At 44.0% G+C, this 21,410-nt stretch overlaps 1 protein-coding gene across 12 annotated transcripts in view; it reads left to right on the top strand.

Annotated features, from left to right (window-relative positions):
- Positions 1 to 21,410, top strand: part of ACACA (acetyl-CoA carboxylase alpha) — a 248,575-nt gene that overhangs the window by 210,708 nt on the left and 16,457 nt on the right. For all 12 annotated transcript variants that reach the window (XM_036451660.2, XM_045586414.1, XM_045586415.1 and 9 more), the window contains 6 exons: positions 524 to 644; positions 3,768 to 3,864; positions 7,142 to 7,238; positions 8,132 to 8,267; positions 15,074 to 15,251; positions 17,226 to 17,338. In XM_036451660.2, the coding sequence (XP_036307553.1) occupies positions 524 to 644; positions 3,768 to 3,864; positions 7,142 to 7,238; positions 8,132 to 8,267; positions 15,074 to 15,251; positions 17,226 to 17,338 (742 nt within the window). The remainder of the gene's footprint in view (positions 1 to 523; positions 645 to 3,767; positions 3,865 to 7,141; positions 7,239 to 8,131; positions 8,268 to 15,073; positions 15,252 to 17,225; positions 17,339 to 21,410) is intronic.

Here is a 21,410-nt window from a genome sequence, read left to right as displayed (position 1 = left end):
TCAGCCCGTGCACCAAAGGGCCATGGGTTCAATTCCCAGTCAAGGGCATGTACCTGGGTTGCAGGTTTGATGCCCAGCCCCAGTTAGGATGGGTGTGGGAGGCAGCCAATTGATGTGACTCTCTCGCATTGTTGTTCTCTATCTGTCTATCTTTACCCCACCCCTCCCTTCCATGCTCTAAAAAGTCAATGGAAAAAATATCATATTAAGTTAAATGATTTGCCCAGGGTCACACAGCTCTTACTTAGGAGCTGGGGCTAAATCCCCTGGAAAGCTTCCCAGAAAGCCTGGGCACACTGAAGCAGTCAGAAGGCACCACTTTGGGCCAGAGTCCACATGGACTTGAGACCTGCACCTGCTCCTCGGGGCCTGGCATGCCTTGGAATGCTTCTAGCTGGTGACGGGGCTCATGGGGGTAACTCCGCATGAGGGCCCTGTTGACTTTGTAATGACTGTTGCCACGCTGGAGTGTAGGATTGACGTTTACTGACTGCTGCCTCTTTCCCTCCCAATCTCCTTTCAGAGCGTGACCAGTTCTGTTCCTATCCTGAACTCCAAGGATCCTATAGATAGAATCATCGAGTTTGTCCCCACAAAGGCCCCATATGATCCTCGATGGATGCTGGCAGGCCGTCCTCACCCAAGTATGTATATCATTAAGGATTCTGTAGTCCCTGGCCCTCCAGCTTTAGGGTTTTTCTTCTCAACCACAGACCAGTCTCTGCACAATAGCACAAGACAAAGACGTGGAAGTAAAAAAAAAAAAAAAAAAAAAAAAAAATCTGAAGAAAAAGGTGGAAAATTCTTTAAGAACAAATGAAAAATGAGATGAGATTTGCAAATCAGCCATTGAGTCATAAGCAGTGTAATCGCTAATAACATTTCTTCTGTTTCTTCTGCTGTTAAAGATGGCTCAAACAGTTAAATATAAGCTATAAAGTCATAGAACTACAGGACCAGAATCTTTGGCCATTTAGTTTCTATAAACAGATTAACCAGATCGGAGTTAAAAAGACTTTGGGGCCCCTCCTTGTCAAGTGTGACTACACCTTTCTCAGTGAGCTACTGCTGAGCCCACCGGCATGCACCCTTCGTGTCTTACGATGTTGGTAATAGTGTTGGCACTTGCTGTAGTTATTAATGTAAGATCATTAATTCATGAAGAGATTGTCCAGAACTTTTAATTTTACCAATATATAGAACAAAAACAAGCTCTTCGTCCATGTTTATCTAATATGGCCGCCTGTCTTGACGCCGATTTTATCTTCCCAAACTTTCCGAACAGAAACAAAGGAAGAAACAAACAAAGGTAACTCCATGCAAGGCAAATGTGTGTTTTCTTTTGTCAGTCCATTTGGCTGTTTCACAAACCACACTCATTAGGAAGTTCTTCTGTGAAGCCCCAAGTCCCCCTGCTCCACTTAGAATCTATTGTTTCAAGTGTTTACGAAAGTGTTTGTTCTTTTTTGTATGTTCATTGCAACTATGGCAAAGAAAGGCTGTACTTAAAGGGATAATTAAATTTGAGTTATTGTGATTTAGTTGAAAGGGAAAGAGGTCTTCATAAGGAAGACTTAATCAACCTTTGTGGGCACCCACTCTAAGCCAGGTGGGGTAATCAAGCACTTTATATACGTAATCTTATTTGGGCTAGCTGCCTCTTACAGCTACAAAGAGATCATCGTTTTTTAGGAGCTCAGAGAAGTTAAATGATTTGCCCAGGGTCACACAGTGATTACTTAGGGGCTGGGACTAAATCTGAAGCCTAATTATAGATAGTGTAGAAAAATCACCAAAGGAAGTTTGATTTTAATTTAAAAATTTACCTGTTGTCTTCAGTACCTTTTCTTATTGATCTTAATCAGACTAAATAGTTTTTCTTATGTAGCCAGAAAAACTACCATTGTAGTTTCTCTACCTCTCGTTTTTTATACCATTTTTATGGTAAGCACTATGAAACTGAGATAAAATCCAGGACTTTTCTGAGAAAATTCAGAACAAGATTCAGTGAATGTTCCCCTAGGAATCACGGGGAGCCATGGGAGCTGGCTTCTAAGTTCTGTGTTTGAACTGAACATGACCTGCTCGCTGAGGGCAGTAAAGCCTCCCCCCCCCCCCCCATAATAGCCACAGCCCCCACTTGATATATAAGGCAGGAAGGTTTTTTAAAAAGAAAACATTTACATTTTGAAATGAATTTTGTAATTCTAAATTATTATTATTGAAGTATGAGTCATAAAATGACCCAAGCAGATGAAGTTAAAATTACAATATCCTGATGCATTCAGAAATTTGGTTTAGAACCGTCATCAAAAATTGTGCTCTCTTTCATGGGGTGAACAGGTGCGAGGCGTGTGTGGTGAGGAGAGTGGGGCATAATCTTGGCCATTATTAATGAGATCTACAGAATAAAATGGAATTTGTGATAGACTAAGTTTTCTGGGTTTTGGATAATATTTTTTCATGGACTCCCTAGTAATTCATCCTGCTGTCTGTGTGCAGCTAACACTGGCTCCCAAATCGAGTGACTTCAGATTTTAATTTAGTGGAAACGTTAAAGAAAGCAGATGATTCCCTGTGATAAGTTAAAGCAGATATCTTCTAGGTGAAAAGTTAAAGTCATTTATTAGAGGAGATAGTGCTGTGATATTCTTCAAACTGACGCCCAACACGAGACCAGAATCTAAACGATCGGCTTTGGGCTCACGATAGAGAGATAATTTTGAAATGGATGATCACATTTTACACTGGGGCCATAGAGGCAAGGAATGTAGAACACAATAATTACAAGTTTAGTCTTGATAAAACACTCTCCATCCTGTTTAAGTCAGCAGAGGTTAGCTTGCTCGGATCTCCACTTTTAATTGGTTTTGGACTTGGGTTTTTAGGGGGCGGAGGGCCATGTTCAAATTAGAAGAATCAGTGAGAAGCCATGAGCTGAGAGGGCACGCTAGGAAACCATTATTTGCAGAAGCTTTTATGGGGCCCTGGTCAAACACAGATACCTTTGGGACAAAAGGGTATTTTTTTTAATGTTGTTGTTATTTTATTTTTATTTTTTTTTCTTAAACTAAAGTGTTGAAAGTTAAGTGTGCTGCCAGTAAAGGAAATGCTATTTGCAAGGGAGGTTGATGACATTAAGTATATGCATCTTAACCATTATATTTTTGCTATCTGTCTATATGTAGGCATAGCCCTTTCTTGTGGAGAGATTATACTTAGTCAGCTGTAAATAAAGAGGAGGCATATTTTGTTGCTTTTGTAGCAGAAAAGTCGAGTCCCTTTTCTTTAACCCCAAATTTGGGTCCTCATTTGAACATTAATACCATTTGGTGGTCTTCAGCTTTCCATTAAAGGAAAATCATTGAAATCAAACAAAATTGTAAGCTAAGCTTTAAAATAGAAATAGACATTTTGAAAACATCTTTAACGACTTGGCTGCCTTTTGACAAATGTTTGTGATGTTTTGAAAAAAGCCAAGTTATTTATTTAAAAGCAATGCAAACTCTCTCTGCTAGCTGAGCCCCATCGTTTAACAATAAATGATGCTTTTGCTGATAAATGAATCTATTTATGCAGTCTAGCAAATGAACTAGGAGATGATGTCTGAAGTCAGATGCATATTTAGCTGCCTAATGCTTCCATCTATTATAATACGGTTAAAAACACAACAAACGCCCCAAATACTCCCCCAAATCCAACGTTAAGTTTGCTAATTCCAGTGCATTTCCAGTGAATTGATTTATTTTCTTTCTTGTCCTCCGTAGCTCAGAAAGGCCAGTGGTTGAGCGGGTTTTTTGACTGTGGGTCTTTCTCAGAGATTTTGCAGCCGTGGGCACAGACCGTGGTGGTTGGCAGAGCCAGGTAAGAGCTCCTTTGTTCTGGAAACTCACCTCCCAACTGGAAACAAGAAAGGAAACAGGTTCTCACCAATAATGCTCTCTGTGTCTGAACTTTCTAAGAATATTGGATCGTGGGCATTCCAGAGGCAGTGTAACCGGAAGACCGGTTCCCAGCAGTCATTCAGTGTGTGTCTCCAGTGACGCGTTTGATCTAAAGTCTAGTTTCGACAGTATTTCCTCGTTACAATGCTGAGAGAAATGCTGTTTAGGGGCTGTAGATAGCCACAGCCCACCCATGACCGCCCCCTTCCCAAAGACCATTTTCTTTCAGAAGTAGGTGACAAGTAACTCGGTCTCACCTACTTCTCTATGTAACTTGAAAGAAGTTCCTTCATGTCATCGAGCTTATTTAAGTAACAAGTTAGTGGCACTATATTGGTTTATCGTCATATTTGAATTACCCCCCACAAAAGGAGTTTACCTGAAACTGGAGTGAGTCAAATAAGCTGGGATACCTATATTTTTCAAGTGGGAACTTTAAGTTTCTATTAGGTTTTAATACCCATTCTAAGAAGTGCTTCACTCAACAGCAAGCTCCGCATGAAATAATCTGTAGCGCTCGCCAAGGCTGATCTTAATCTCGTTCTGCACTGCAGAGACATGCTGCCCTCGGGACCCACATCTGGAGCTCACCTTCCTCTCGGGGGCAATCAGTTTTTCTTATCTTGGTGAAAAGTGGCACCTGCTCAAGACTCTCAAACATGCCACATTGGGTTGAGATTTAGATTCTAGCCTTGAAAATAATTCTAGGCTTTGTGGTTCTCTCAATATAGCAGGTCATTGCGGCTCGTGCTATCCGTGACAAGGAGCCATCAGATGGCAAATCCCGCAGGCAGGATCTTCCTCTGTGGCAAGAATAAGAGGCAGGCCAGGAGTCGGTCCTGACGAACCCCAGGGACTGGCTCCCGTTTTCCTCTCACCACATCTCGGGTCTTCCTCCACCTGACCCCAGGCCTCTGGGTCCCAGTGAGAATTCTTTGTGCCTGGTAAATCTCCCTCTGGGGGTGAGAGAGAGAGAGAGACAGAGAGACAGAGAGACAGAGAGACAGAGACAGAGAGAGTCCTTCTACCCAGGACCTCTCAGTTTGCCCACATTCAGACCATCTTTCCTGAAAATGTTCCTCTCACCTATTCTGTTGCAGTTTTCTTGTCTGTAAAAATCCTGACAGATTTTTAACCCTCCAAAAGCCAAACCTTTGTTAAAACCTTTAAGATTCTCCCATGGGAAACAAGAGAATAATGCTTTATACTTATGATTGGAAGAACAGGGATTGTCTGAGAGCAAGATCAGTCAAGTGTGGCTTTGGCTAGCTCTGCCATTGTTAATTGTGACTCTCACTCTGACTTCTTCCTTTCTTTCCATCTGATGAGTTCTGGGCTTCTTGCTCCAAACACATACACATGCTCACAAGTATATAAAACACAAATGGAGCTAGCTTCTTTCAAAAGCAATGGCATTTCGAGAAATAAATATAAATGTATTCTTCTGGGATTGTTACTGTAAGTGCTGCCAAAACTCATCTTTGGTATGTATGTTTGGAATATGTGTGCTATTGGCTGTAAATTGTCTTTTATTATTCCATGGCACCTTGTCCAGGGACACACTATAAAACAAGATGTAGCATCTTCATGTGCTAGCCTGATAAAATTTATATGAAGTATAATAGAAAACAGAAGTTGTTCTGAGCTGTTTTCAAGTTCAATAAATAACTGTAATACTCGGATAAAGATGTTCTTTATTAGGTCACATGGGCCCTAATATATAAGTTATAAGTTACCGATTTAGGGTGGCTTTTGCAATTACAAGTTTCCAGTTGGATTGTTAATCATTGTGAACAGAAATATTTCTGAACCCTCCTGTGTACCTCCTGCTCATTGTCTGGTTGTCTAGAGGGCTTTTTGATTCTGATTCAGTGCAGGCAAGTGACAAGGGAGTGGGTGGTCCCTCCTCAGGCCCCTGCCAGGCCTCTTGTGATGACAGGAATCCATTTCCAGTAGCCAGTGTAACAACCAAAGACCATCTTTCATGGAAAAGTTTGTCATGGAGATGCTGTGGGGGAATGAGAGACTATAACCCATCCCCGTCCCAACCCCAAGGAATGCAGCTGTGAGAGTGAAGATTGAATTACATTTCTGAGTAAGGACTCGCCCTGTACCTTGCAATCTCTATCTCTATTCTCACTCCCTGCCCCCCTTCTCGATTTCTACTTTCTTTATGAGGATCATGTTGGGAGAATATCATGGAATATAGATGTGGTAGCTTTGAGCTCCTGGACAGTTCTTTTTATTTTTTTATTTTTTTATTTTATTGATTTTTCACAGAGAGGAAGAGAGAGGGATAGAGAGTTAGAAACATCATGAGAAAGAATCACCGATCAGCTGCCTCTTGCACACCTCCTACTGGGTATGTGCCCGCAACCAAGGTATATGCGCTTGACCGGAATCGAACCCTTTCAGTCCGCAGGCTGACGCTCTATCCATTGAGCCAAATCGGTTTCGGCTCCTGGGCAGTTCTTAACATTAACATAGCTTAATTTTAAAATATATTCTTCCAATACTGATCATTTGTTTCACCAAGATTACTATAGAAAGTTTTCTCTGTCCCATTGCTTTTTTCTAATGAAGAAGAAAGTTAAATTGTTTAACCACCTGCCTGCACTTGACACATTTTTCTTCATCCTCATCACATACCTACACACTCCCCATCCACATGTCTAGGGTGAGACCTACCCTCAGATCCTATCTGGAACCACACTATTAGTACTCCATAGGAACTACAGCACTGTTTCAGCAATGCCATCATTTCTTAAAAACAGTTCGTGAGAGTTTCAGCTTCTTACTACCTTTTGGACTATTTCCCTCCGTTTTCATCAAAGGGATACTTTATGGTGAACTGAGAAGTTCCATTGGGCAACCACGAGACGGATGTGTGTGAATGCACATGTGTGCACACAAGCTAGGCTGCTGGATCTGAGTGCTAGGGGCTCCCCTAGTGCAGCCCTCTGTTTGAATTGATCCTGTGGTGGAGAATAGGAGTGATTCTGGGGTTAGTTTTCAGTCGTATTTACAAAAATTTACCATATTCACCAAATCCAGAGTCTCTTACTCCTAGAAGTCTGACTTCTCCTCACTCTCTGTATTACTCGTTTTCACCCCAATGTTTTGAGATGGGATGGGAAATAAATGACTAGCTGAGATGTTGACTCACATTATGCTCTATGTGTCTCATTTTTTACCAGGCTAGGAGGAATACCTGTGGGAGTAGTTGCCGTAGAAACCCGAACAGTAGAACTAAGTGTCCCAGCTGATCCTGCAAACCTGGATTCTGAAGCCAAGGTAGGTCACTCCGAGTTCAGTGTACCCTGTGCTTGGAGCTGTGTTGCCCGCCTGCAGAGCCTGTGGATGTGCTGGGAGCACTGCAAACCACCAGTTTTAGAAGGAAGGGCCGTCAGCAGCCCTGAATGAGTTCAGACCATCTTGTGCTCTTAAGACGACACTAAATGTACTGCAAGATAAATTCTGCTAGAAAAATTAAATAGGCCTTTGCAGTTGTCTTGCTGATGCTGGGAAATAGTTGGGGACGTGGTCTTAGAGAAAGGAAGCCATGACAATGCCAAAGGCTCTTTGGTGCCAGATTCTCTGAACACACTCAGGGAAGAGCTGCTGCTAGAATTATAGTGGAGTCTGCCAAATTGTGAACACCACAGCCAGTCCTTTTTAAAGAATGGATAGCATTTTCACATTCTGACAAGATCCAGAAAATGAGCCGTGGGGAGATCGGGGAGGAGGCTATTCAGCAGGGCCACAGTAAGTGTCTCTTTATTAACCACAGAAAAGGAAAGGCTGCACTAAGCACAGAGGTGAAGGACTTGGAGCCTTTGTGCAGCTGGCCACTTTGAGGAGTGGAGTCTAAAGTTGCCGGGGAAAGCAAGGGTACTGAGAGCGCGTCCTTCCATTAGAAGCAGTCAGTAGGTTTCTCTCTCTTGACTAAAGAGAGGAGGTGTCATCAGCAATCAAACAGGATTGTTGAACAAAGTCGGAAATCCAGGATCTTTTTGCTACTTCAAAGACCATCTTTATGATGAACAACCCTGGTGGGGTTTTTGTTTGTTTGTATTTTTAGTTTGATTTTGAATTTTTAATCAAAAATTCAAACCTTATTCACCTTGGACAGATTCCCCCTCAAATTGTGTTATTAATGTGTCTTCTCTTTTCATTTTCCCCAATAGATCATCCAGCAGGCTGGCCAGGTTTGGTTCCCAGACTCTGCATATAAAACCTATCAGGCTATCAAGGACTTCAACCGTGAAGGGCTGCCTCTGATGGTCTTTGCTAACTGGAGAGGCTTCTCTGGCGGGATGAAGGGTGAGTGCCTGGCTCTGGGCTGGGGGGCCTCACTGGTTCCCCTGAATCCTGCAGTGAGGGTGGGTGTGTGGGGGGGCTTATATTGGACAGAGCCTATGAGTGTCCTGGGAGCCCATCACCCTAGGCTTTTGGGGGATTGTGCATCCTCTGAGATATCGTCTGAGTGGTACCCAGAATGGGAAAATCCAATGTTTTACAGTTTCACACAAAATACCAGAACAACCTGCTAGTGCTATCTAGGTGGACTGCTGTTATGGATTAGCTTTCACAGGTGAATGATGGTCATGGAAAAATATGATCCCTCTTTTCTGGACATACTTTTTGTTGACGTTACTCTTTAACACTTTACAATGACCAAGACTGATGGGAAATTAGCCTTTACCAGAAGAAAACGAACAAAGTCTACCCAGCGGCTGTTCTTAGTGGTAATTTGTGATATGCTTTATTACTACCCAACAGCCGCCCTGGGCCTGGGCTCCAGCCTATTAGACGATTATTCTAAAGGCTGCTTAGTGACTAGGCAGCCAGTGTCCCCATTTACTAAGCATCCTGTGTGCGCAGAACCACTGCAGGCAGTTCAGGCAACACCCCGGGAAACTCGCTCTGCCCCTTCGAGAAGCAGAGCTCTCTCTCCAGTGGCCCGAGACTCATGGCCATGCTAAGGCCAGAACATTCCAGGCGAGGATTTGTGCTGAGGAGTGTCACAGGACTCAGGGTTCTGAAGGGTAGTAGGGTGGGTTAGGGGGACAGAAGGAGGGAGGAATTGATACTGCTGGAGTAAGTAGAGTGATTAGAAGGACACCCGAAATGCCTTGGGCTAGGGGTGTCTCTAGATCTGAGGGAGGAAACGGGAAGTTACCCTTCTGTAGGTTACCGGCTCTGTGTGGAGAGAGATTCGCGAGCCTTATGCTAACAGCTTTTCCTTGCTTGGCTAGGAAAAGCCCTGGATGGGCCAGGCTTTCCTGGCAAAATGTAGACAACTAGGACGGTTTTTTGTTATTCTAGTTGGAAAGTGCCCCTTTGCCCATTTTTGCTGGAAAACTACCACATTTTATACTTTTCTTAGGAGAGACTTAGACTATAAATGCAAATTAAAGTTTGCATACTTTTATAGACTATCAAGGTGAAAATTTTTTTAATCAAGATAACAATTCAGTGGATATACCATGAGACATGGAAAGTATAGGTTAAATAAGTCAATCCTACACATTTTTATTGAGTTCCTGTATGCAAGGAATTATGCTAGCTACTGCAGACAAATCAAAAACAAGTCTGAAACATACACTGTTTTAAGGAATAAAGAAAAATGTCTTTGGCAGAATGATAAAGTCAATGTATAAAGTATAAACAAAATAACCACCATATTCAAAAGAGGACAATGCTATATTTGGGGGGAAGGGATCTGAAACCCCTTTCATTTACATAATGGGGTTCATTGAGCATCAGATTTCACTTGATCCAAAATTCTTTGGCTGTAAGACTTATATTAAGATTTAAGAGAGAACGCAATGCTGTTACTTCTTAGTTACATCTCTTCTGAGGGGCAGGGGGCATTACACATCCACTCTTCCTGACATTACTTAGGAGTAAGTCAGGCTGGCTATTTTGTCTTAACGAGTTCAGAGATCATAAGTTTGCCATGTGCCTCTTGTAGGAAAAGCTTCAATTCTGCTACATATTTGGTCCCAGACCTAGATTGGCTGCTAGCCCTGTAACAGTAAGAACAACAACAATTAAGGTTCATTGAGCTCTTTTCACCATTTCACAGTTTCCACTGTGCTCATCATTTCACATGCATTATCCTACATAATCACAAGCACCTCTAAGGGGTCGGTTATATTATTATCTGTAATTTACATAAATTGAGACTTAGGTTAAGTACATTTGCCAAGATCATTTAGCTAAAAATGACAGATTTGGGAAAGGAACAGGGATCTGCCTGACTTCATATAGCACAGTATAGCACAGTTGGCTGATTTTTAGAACTTAGGACTGGACCTGATCTGCTAGCATATCCCTAGAATAGAGGATATATATTCCAGAGGAAGTTATTGTTCACCTGTCTCCCCTCTGCTTTGGAGTTGGTTATTGTGAGAAGAGCTCAGAAATGAGTTACAGTTCCTTATTGTGATAAAATATACATAACATAATATTTTATAACTAGAGGCCCAGTGCAATGTGGGGATCCCAGGCAATGTGGGGATCAGGCCAAAACTGGTCTGGTGCATGGATTCGTCCAGGGCGTTTCTGGCCTGTCTCACCCACTCCCAATTGGCCGGACCCCAGCAGCAAGTTAACCTACTGATTGGAGTGTCTGCCCCCTAGTGGTCAGTGTGCATCATAGTGACTGGTTGAATGGTTGGACACTTAGCATATTAGGCTTTTATTATATAGAATTTTAACAATTTGTAAGTGTACAATCGAGCAACATTAAATACATTCACAATATTGGGTAACTATCACCACTGTATATACCCAACTTTTTCATCCTCCTCAACATAAAATCTGTACCCATTAAACAATAATTCCCCTTTTCCCCCTCCCCCCTACTTCTGGTAAAAAATGAGTTTCTGGGCTGCTGTAGACCAGTGCCAGCTCTGTTTTCTGAATTTCGGTGCTGCTGCATCCATTTACACATTACTTAAGACAAAAAAGCTTTGGGGAAGATAGAGATCAGTGTGAAAGTAGGAGAGGGGAGGAAGAACATAGCCTTTCATATTTACATACAGGTCAGCATGTTTTCTACATATTATCTCATGTAACGGGACCTAGGCTGAGAGTTATTCCATATCCCTTGGGGAGATGTTTGCAGTTTTGGTTTCAATGCTGGCTGGGGATTATGCAGAGAGGGAAAATAAACAATTATGCCATCCCTCAGTGCACACAAACACACAGCTAGGAGCCGACTGCACTGTGGGTAAAATGACTCCAAAATTGTGTGTAATGAGTAGGAAAAGATTAGAGACAGCTCTTGCTATGCTGAAAATTGACATTAGTGGGGGGAGGGGGGAGATACTCTTTACTAGTCGGCCTAGGAGGTCTAATTCAAGCAGTAAAAATATAAATAAATAAATAAATAAAAGCATGGCAAGATGGTATTGGTGCTTTTTTTCCAATGAGTTCTATCTGGCCGGAAGGCTATTCAGCATAATGCAAAATTAAATTATAAAAACTGGCTGAATATTTAGATGGAAGAGCCATTTGGAAGCAGTTTATTTAGACGAACCGGCAATGACCCACAACAGGGAGACATCAAGCGTGAAATTTACTAGAAATTAGCACCAGGGTCCCAGCCTCAGCATGAATAGCTTGATAGGATGCAAATCCCAGTGATATTAAGCCGCCTCACTGCTGGTGCTACAGGGTCACTCTCAGTTGGCTTTTCATGTTATACTTATTATTTTTTCCTGGGACAGGTTATAAATAACAATAAAAAAACATTTATTGAAAACTTTAACTGGAATGAAAGTCTTATGTTAAAGTCTCTGATTACTTGGATGTTGAAATAGAGTGTCAGCCAGCCATAATGAACTCATGAGACAGCGTGTGTGTATAGCTTATGTATGCCTAATGTTTACCTTCAGCTTCTAACAGATAATCTCCCCCAAGTCAGTATGATCGGTTCTAACTTGCAGAGTGTGGGGCACTGCGGAAACAACCTGCCACCCTGCTTCCTTGTTTGGTGCATGTGGTGGCCACGGTTAGCCATGCTGTGAAACAGTGAGGGCCCTGGCAGGGTTGGTGTCTGGGTGCTGAGAACACATTGCAAGAGCCGTGTGATCCCGTTCGCACAGATGTTCTTTGCTTAGAAAGCTCCAAGCTCCTGCCTCTCCAGTGAGGAACGTATCAGTATTTTCCGTTCCCAGTTGCATTTCTTATGGCCTAAGAATTGACAGTCAGCATATGCATAGCTTTAAAATTCCCTGAACTGATGTGTAGCCTAAACCCTTGGGGAGAGCCCCTCCCTTGCTGTTCTTGGCAGTGACTTTGCTCTCGTAAAAATGGGTTTCAGACAAGTATGTGTCAGATTGTTGCCAAGTGCTTCAACCTGCCTTTCAAAATGTCTGGCTTGGGGCAGCCGTGACTCGGTGTGAGATTTGTTCGTAGAGTTTGTGTGTGTGTGTGTTTATATTTATGTTTCCATAGCCTTTGTTGCTTGTTGGGTATTTTGATGGTTGGATTGCGGGTCTGTTGGTATTCCAGGTTAGATGGAGGTATTGTTTGCAGGCCCCAGTTTGTGAGCTATAATAAACCTTGATGCCCCTTTTCTACTCAGTCTTGGGGCCTGGAAGATAATTGTTTGGTACAAGCTGATGGTATTGTCAGTACAATTTCTGGCCATTCAAAGAATCCAGGCGAAATTTAGAAATATTGAATCATTTATTCAAGTCTCTTCTGGTTTCTGTTTTACTCACCATCGTGTCAGATGCTGGAAAGCAGACTACCTCAGCCTCGTGCCCTCTCTGCAGTAAGAATGAGGTAGTAGAATGTGGATTTTAGATCCCAAACGATCTTGGATCAAGTCTTATCTCTGCCACTTATTTAAGCCAAGGTTACTCACCTATAACTTGGATATAAGAATGAGATGATTTTCTGATGACTGAATAATTTATGTGTGAATATATATGAACCCATGCTTCTTGGTATTCACTAAACTAGCTATGATGATGAAAAAGAGAGACCACAGTCCATTTCACAGAAATAAAAAATGCACACATACTCAACTTCATCCCAAACTAGTTGCATATACTATGAAGCCAACTTTTAAAATTAACTACATGGAAGTACGCTTCAGAGTCCCCCCTTTCTTTTGGCGACCTGGGTCTATTAATCATAGATAGTACAGAGACAGATTTTGATGTAGGTGTGTCTTTAAAAAAAACTATTAAAGAAGTCAGAAACTTTCCATTTATTTCTGAGTTACTTTTTTCTTTTGCACATAGGATGATCTTTTTGTGCTATTTTTCTGTTGTTTTGCTTTTTATTTATGCCTTTTATTTCTTCTCTGTGTGTTATACCGTTGAGGGCCACTCCTTTTTGTTACTTGTTCTGAGACTGTCCTCTTGGCAGCACTGAAAAATGTATCGCTAATTACACAATTATTTTATTATGTAGCACTGGTTGAAATATCCACTAAAGAATTAATTTAGTTAAAATAATTTGAACTGAGCAATTATTTTCATAACCATAGAATTAGTGTAAAATGCTTAAAGTCTTTTATTCTCTGCCTTTCATACAGCAGTTGTGTAATTGGCAGTAAATTTTTTTGTCTTTGCTTTCCTCCCAAAGGAATAAATGTCTTTGCTCTGATCAAACTTACAGAGTATGATCATACACATTTCCTCACAGAATAGGAAGTTTTTTTCTGGGGAAACTTCTGGAGTTTTGGAATTTGAAATCTTTAGAGTCCAGTCAGGTTGGGGCATTGGAGAGGCATATGCCTTGCAATGAACTCTGCCCACTGAGGGTTTGTATATGGAGCCATTTTTACTTTGGAGAAGGTGGCAGTTTAATTTGCCAGTTACTATATTGAAAGCAATTTCTATTTGGTTCTTTTTTAACTTCCTGAAAAATGCTTCTTTGCTTTGGATTTCCAGATTTGATTTATTCCAAATTGAGATCCTCTCCTTGATAGGAAAGTTTGAACTCTGTTGAACCTGTTATTTGGTGTTTAAAAAGGATCCATTGTGGTTCCACTGAAGTACTCATTAAACATCTGAAGTCATAAACCTCAAACTTCAGCAATGTTTAGACTTCAGTGAACTAGGAAATGGGAAGAAGTTCATAAATTACTGGGAAATAAAGGATCCCACTTTCCAAGGACTCACTTTATTTATGTACCAGAGGTCTTTTCTTAGGCTGCTCTTGGCCTTGGGGACATTACAAAGTGTACTCGTTAGCAAAATGAAGAGGTGGCTCCTCTTTTTATGTGTCTCTGGGACATTTCCAATAAATACACATGCATTTACATGTTTCCCCTCTCACTGAAACCCTGACCATGCAACATTAAAGAATTCGTTTTTCATTCTCACTGCGTTCTTTCCAAAGTGTGTGTATGCTCATTCATTCAGCAGGCACTTGGTGAGCACTGTGTTCCAGGCACTGGGCAGGACACTCTGGACACAGAGATAAAAGGTGCAGTTTTTGAAGGCTCCTTTTCTTTTTTTTAAAATATATTTAATTGATTTTTCACAGAGAGGAAGGGAGAGGGATAGAGAATTAGAAACATCGATGAGAGAGAAACATCGATTAGCTGCCTCCTGCACACCTCCCACTGGGGATGTGCCCGCAACCAAGGTACATGCCCTGCGACCTTTCAGTCCGCAGGCCGATGCTCTATCCACTGAGCCAAATCGGTTTCGGCTTGAAGGCTCCTTTTCCATCAGCTGCACATATTAAGAGCTTATCATGCTAAGTGTCCTGAGAAGAGCTTGAATAGTTCCTTTCTTTAGAAAATGTAGGGAGAAAGATCACATATTGACATGAAAAATACTTAATGTTTGTAGAGCAAGTGTGAATTAATGTGGTGAGACCCAAAACAGAAACTCAGGGAGCATATGAATGGACGTGCACACTGAGTCTTGTGAAAGACCATGTCCTTCTCTGTGCTTTGGACTATAGGGGGAGCTACCAATCTCTGGTCTTCTTGGGAGCCAAACAGGACCTGGGGGGCTTGAACCTCAGGCCTGTCAGAGGCTGCCTCGTGGAGGCACAGCATGCTTTTAAATATCATTTTTTAGATGCAATGATGTGATCAGTGTCGGAAACATGGTTTCTTAATTTCCAATGTGTCTCATTCTCCATAGATATGTACGACCAAGTGCTGAAATTTGGTGCTTACATCGTGGACGGCTTACGGGAGTGCTCGCAGCCTGTGATGGTCTACATCCCTCCCCATGCCGAACTTCGGGGCGGCTCCTGGGTCGTGATCGATCCCACCATCAACCCCCGGCACATGGAGATGTATGCCGACCGGGAAAGCAGGTAGCCTCCTTCCTGTTTCCGTTCCCTGCCTCTAGGCGTCCTCTGGCTGCTGGTTTCCTCCTGGAGAACATGACCGGGAGAACCTTATTTGCACCTGTCCTTTCCCAGAGGACTCCAGGGCAAAAGAAAAGGACTTTCCAAATGGTGTCAGCTGGCAGGAGATGGAATGAGGCTGCAGGCAGGTTCGCTCAGTGTGACACCCACTCCAGATTCTTTTACCACAAAACCTTCTATTCCAGGCACCCCAGCCTCAGAGAGTCTCTCTTCCTGTTGCATGTTCAGATATGCCTATGCACCCTCTCCCTCCGCTATGTTGCAGAAGGAGCTGAAAGCAAGTTGGAGTGGAAGAACTGAATTGTTAGTGTGAGGTTCTAGGGCCTTGTTAACCCAGCGCTGCCGCTGGCTAGCGGGGAACTGGGAGCAGTCCTCCCTCTCCTCGGAGCTTCTCCTTGTCTGTGGGACCGGCTGGGCGGCCTCTGAGGTCCAGCACGGCACCCACATCCTGTGATTCTAAACCAAAGCTTCTCCCTCAGAGACCAGCGTCCTACTCTGGCATTACAGGAGGCTTGGGAAACACAGGGTTTGCAGCACCCAGAAAACTTCAAAAGAAAATCCCAGGTTTTTGTGGGAAGGTGATACCTGAACATCCTTAAGTAAAAAAGATCCAATGCTGCTTCCTTTCATAATCTGTTTTCAACCCTTTCCAAAGTAGGTAAATTTCACTTATTTCCTTGGTATCTTCCAAGCCATTTCCTATATCTAGTCATTTTATTAGAAAACATGTGTCCCTTTTTCCCCAAAAAATGTCAGCCTCTTCAGAACCTGCTTCGGAGAGCTCAGTAGTAGTATTGCCAAATCATTAGGCTTAAGTTCTGTGCTTAGGAACTTATTATTATTATTATTATTATTATTATTTTAAATATATTTTATTGATTTTTTACAGAGAGGAAGAGAGAGGGATAGAGAGTTAGAAACATCGATGAGAGAGAACCATCGATCGGCTGCCTCTTGCACGCCCCCTACTGGGGATGTGCCCACAACCAAGGTACATGCCCTTGAGCGGAATTGAACCCGGAACCTTTCAGTCCGCAGACCGAAGCTCTACCACTGAGCCAAACCGGTTTTGGCGGAACTTATTATTTTTAAGTGCTAACCTAGCCCCTGATCTGATACCAGATCAAAGACAATTCTTGTGCAGATTTTGGAACGAGTCTGTGGTTTTAAAACACTTCTGTCCCTTGTTAGACTTGTACAAGTCTCTTCAATTGCTGTACCTTCACTTCCTTATCTGTAAGATGGGATAATAGTAACTGACCTCACAGGAGTTGTAGACTGGGCACAGGACTGCTGTGAACGTTTTTATGTCAGCTCTTAGAACAGTGCCATGTGCATAGTAACCATGAGCTAGAATTTTTTTTTTTTTTTTCATTGTAAAAGTTCAGAAAAAAAAGGTGTTCAGGTAAGTTCCTGGCCATAGAACATCTTTAGATATAACCTGAGACCTTTCACTTTGTCATTTCCATAGCAGTAGGCAGAACATTTTCTACTGCTTGGCCTGGCCTCGTGCTGCCAGCAGACTGGCAGCTGTGTGTAGGACTATCGGCATCAACCTCTCATTGCACGGCCTAAGGGCTGGAGGCTGTTCCCCTGCCAGCGGAAAATAATGGGATTCCTATGGCCCTGATCAGCTGTAGGTGGTGGAATCCTATTCTCCCTTTGAGGTGGAAGTAGACTGGTGTGGTAATGAGGATGCTTTAATTGCCTTTTGCCAGGCCTTTCTCATACCTCACTGGGATATTTCTCTGGTGCCTGCTTCTCTCCCTGGGATTATGTCCGAGAACCATGGGTGGGCAAAACCATAATGAAGCTATTTCCTGGTCCACAAATTGTAACTGGCCTCATTCTGTTGTCTCCTTCCTTTAAAGTGCCTCTATTTCTGTTTTGTTATGTTTTCTTTCTTTCTGTTTGATCTAGGGCATCCGTTCTGGAACCAGAAGGGACCGTAGAAATCAAATTCCGCAAAAAGGATCTGGTGAAAACCATGCGTCGGTTGGACCCCGTCTACATCCACTTGGCTGAGCGATTGGGTATGTCTGCTTGTGCTCCTGGCAAATCAATGAGCCATTCAACTGATTTGTAATGAGTGCATTCTAGGCCAAGGGAGGAGGCACTGAAGCATTTGATCAAATTCATGATAATCTTTATTTACTGTCCTCTATATGGTAAGAACCCTGGTAGAATGAAACAGTGTGTGTAACAGGAGGGAGAGCGGGCCCTAAAAAAGCAAAAGTCCCCCGATTTTTCTTCTGGTCCTTATAGTTCAAATAGCCCGTCTTCCCAGGCTCGTGGCTATCCTTGTAAAGGATGATCAGCTAGAAGCTGCTATCTGGGGCAGGCTAATCAGTCAGAGAATATGCTCGATTTAAATATCCTGCTTCTGCTCGTCTCTTTGGGCAAACTTGCCTCGTTTCTGAGGGATGTGAGAGTCAGTGTCCTGGGATAGCAGAGCCGGAAACCTGCCCCGGCTGTGCCATGGGCCATTCTGAGCCGGAGAAATGGAATAAAGACTGTGCACCCCGTGCTTCCGAGCAGAGGCTGTGGCGGCAGAAGCCCTGGGAGCGTTCCACTCGGTGCCTCCAGCCGGGCTCTGTTGCTCATTTGTTTTGGGGCTTTTGGAAGGCATTGCAATTTGCACACAGGACTGCACCGTGGGAGCCCTGTGTTGAGTTCAGAGTCTGAATGAGTTTCAGATTCTTTTCAAACACTGATTTTCTGCCCAGGTCTCCCATTAAGCCCCTTGCTGTGTTAGTAAAGATAATTGCTTGAGTTTCTTTTGTTTGTTGGTTTGTTTTGTTTTCAGGGAAGCAGAGAGATTGTCTTTAAAATGTAGTGAAACGCAGTGAATGGAAAGTGTAAAAAAGAGAGATCCTAGCTCATTTATGTTCCAAATAGTAATTTAATTAATGAAGTGCCATTTGTGGACACTCTATCCTCACCACCTAGAGACGCAGAAACTTCTAGTGTTTGCTTCCAGTCTACAGTTGGCACATCCTGGGTTTGCAGTCTTGAGCCAGATTGCTTGCCCCACACAGTGACCGCAAACACTATTTGTGTCCCATTGTTTGCCATTAGGCAGCGGCCACCAGTAACCAACCCACTGCAGCCTGCTCCTTTCATGGGAAACGCACACACACAACAAGAAATTGGCAAAGTTGTCTCTAAAACCTATTGCCACCCAGAGTCATTGAGGTGGGCTTTCCCCTCTTTCTTCTCCAACAGGATAATTACTTCTGACCAGCCCCACACACTTTAATTAAAGGAACTGCAGCTCAAGAGCGAGTTCCTCACAACTGCACACACAGAAAGCGCTAAAAGCTTCAGCCACTGATAAGCATCTCACTTAGATGGCGCGTAATTGCTCCCAGCATCCGGCGATCGTTGCTGCTGTTTGTACCACTAATTCCGTACAAAGGCAGCAGTGCCACAATTGCAGGACACAGCAAATTGCATAATTTTCTCTCCCTCTCTCTCTCCCTCTCTCTCTCCCTCTCTCTCTCTCTCTCTCTCTCTCTCTTCTCTTTTTTGCTGGTTTTCTTTCTGGCCAATTTAAAATTTGTCAAAGTCGGTCTTCTTCTGGATCACTGCCCTTTGATATTTCGTGCACTCCATTTGCCACAAACAAGCCGCAGGGCCGCAGTTCATGCTGACTCTAGCAGAAGCAGAGAGAGCTCCATTTATCTTACCCTGCCTGCTGAATTCCTGCTCATTAACTGGGGGTTCACTGCCTCTTCTTAACCCCCCAATAGCTGTTATCATCCCTCCGGAGTGCCTGGGTGGTAGGGAGAGGGATCCTCTCGGACATCTGTTTGCGGAATGCCTGGGTGGCGAGGGGGAGGGCGGAGGCTTCTTCCTCTCTGAGGGAAGTGACATCGCTCCCACCTTCACCCGGCACCTTTCCACTTCGGAAACATGGGCGGGCGAGAGGGAGGAGACTCCCAAGCAATGGCCGTTTAATCACTTGTTACAAATCATCTCATTATCAATTTACTGTCCGCATTGAAGAAAACCATATTTATTTAACCTTGACCAAAATGGCACTAGAGAAAGAATCCTTAGTCTGCTAAACGTGAAACAGGCTCTGGCCCAGGGCAGCTTGGGAGCATGAGCAGTGGGTGTGGGATAAAAGCAGCGAGGTAAAGTCTTGGTTAGGTTGCCTGCAGGTGCATCGGTTAAAATCTCTTCATCCAGAAAGGGAGGACAGGGCCCTCACAGAGCAAATGTGAGGACCACGTTGAGCATGCTTTAGCTTTCAATCTGTGAAGCATTTTTCAAACCTGGAGATTGGCATCATTTCCTGTCCGTCTTAATCGTTAGAGAAGCAGATGGGCATGTTGGGTACTGGGCACTCTCTGTGGCTGAGGTCCACTTTTGCAGCTAGTGGAATAGGAAAGGAAGAAAGAGATGGAAGTGATCTTGTCTCTCAGGGAGCCCAGACCCAGCCCGGTGTGACACAGATCAGCAGGGATGTCTCAGGACAGGCCAGGACCCCGTCCTTTGGAGCTCACGTTGGCTTTTAGATCCTTTCTCGGTGCCCAGAACCAGAGACTGCCAGACTGCTTTGTCACAAAGCGGGGGGTGGGGGGGGAAGTGACCTCATTTCCAGATTGGGAGATTGAGGCAAAAAAGAAGAGTTAAATGAATCATCCAAATAGAATATAAATGTACAGTGGAGCCCAGAGTGAAATTCTGGTTCCCTATGTTCTACCTCAGATTCTACCTCAGGTGAAGACTGAGCCTGATCAATATTAAACAAGAATTCTTCCCTTTTGTGATCTAAAGCTGATTTCACTGAGAAAAATCAGGTTTAGGAGGAAGCCCGTGGGAGTGGATCTTCTCTTATGTCCCAGTCCCCTCCCGAATCGGCCTCCGCACTGGGGAGCACGCTGTCAGAGCGCCCACAGTGTGGGTATTTATAGCATCACTCACAGGCCACTCAGTTATCAGCGTAAACATTACCTTGCTGTACTTGGTCAGACATTCAACTAACTCGCCCCTAGTGACTAGGCAGGGCCAGACCAAAAGATTTCGGGGACTTATATTGCATGCGGGCCGGACATCCCCCACCCCTGACCTAGACAAACCATTGCACCACCGACTGACTGTGTTCAAAAACATAATTACTGTTTTCTGTAAGTAATGAATAATGTTTAATTTCTGAACAGTCAACTTCATCTCTTTCAGAATTTTTATTTTTTTTAAATGACCTTTTGTCATTTTACATACTTAGTTTAGGTAGGAAGGTGGTGGATTACTAGTTTGCAGTCTGAGATTATAACAGTATGGAAACTGCACACGCATTGATTCCGGGTAGAGGTACGTAAGGGGAAGAATTTCCCCACAGAAATGTGGTGTAAGCCCAAATGCCGGAGCCTTTCATTGCTGGACCGGTTGTGCCCCTGCATCCTCCGGACTGGGGCTTGGTTGGAGTCCGTGTGGGGAGGATCCTCATCTTACCATTCTGGTCGCCTTAGGGAATTAAATTCCTCCTCTGGCCACAGAGCCCCGCCCTTGGGGGCCTCTGTGTGTGTGTCTGACATCCTGTCCCTCAGAGACAGGCGCGGGGAGCTGGGCTGCGGAGCGGGATGGCCAGCATGGCCTGAGGCCCTCCCCTGGGTCCTCCCCCTCCTCTCAAGTTCAGAGGGAAATGACAAGTCAATTGAGGTGGAGAGAACTGCCCAGCTAAAGTGAAGCCATTGCACTTTGCCCACTGTCCCTCTCCCTCAGTACAGTCCGCTCTCTACAGAGCGGCGGAGCTGAGGCGGGACTTTACTGTGCTCCAGACACATCGCCGTGGGGCCGCCCCCACACAGCCGGGCAGCCCGCCACGCAGCACGGTGGCTGTGCCCACGCGGAGCGCGCCCTGGGGGCGCCTGACCAACAGGCAGAGGCAGCACGGCCCCCAGCACCCGGCACCCCTGGCCCGAGGCCCCAGGGGCAGTTTGAAACACCGTGGCTGCCATGAGGCTGGATTGTCTGCAAAAACCTCCAGGAATGCCTCCTCTCGAGCTGGCAGCCAGGATGGCTGGACAGACATCCCTGGGGGCCAGGGGCTGGGGGCCGAGCTGCTTCTCTGGCCAAGGTGATCACGTATCGGAGCTG

This window comes from Pipistrellus kuhlii, unplaced genomic scaffold (genome assembly GCF_014108245.1).
Source record: "Pipistrellus kuhlii isolate mPipKuh1 unplaced genomic scaffold, mPipKuh1.p scaffold_m20_p_22, whole genome shotgun sequence".
Lineage (NCBI taxonomy): Eukaryota > Metazoa > Chordata > Mammalia > Chiroptera > Vespertilionidae > Pipistrellus > Pipistrellus kuhlii.
Note: the sequence above shows the minus strand (reverse complement) of the source record. Positions and strands in the feature narration are given on the sequence as shown.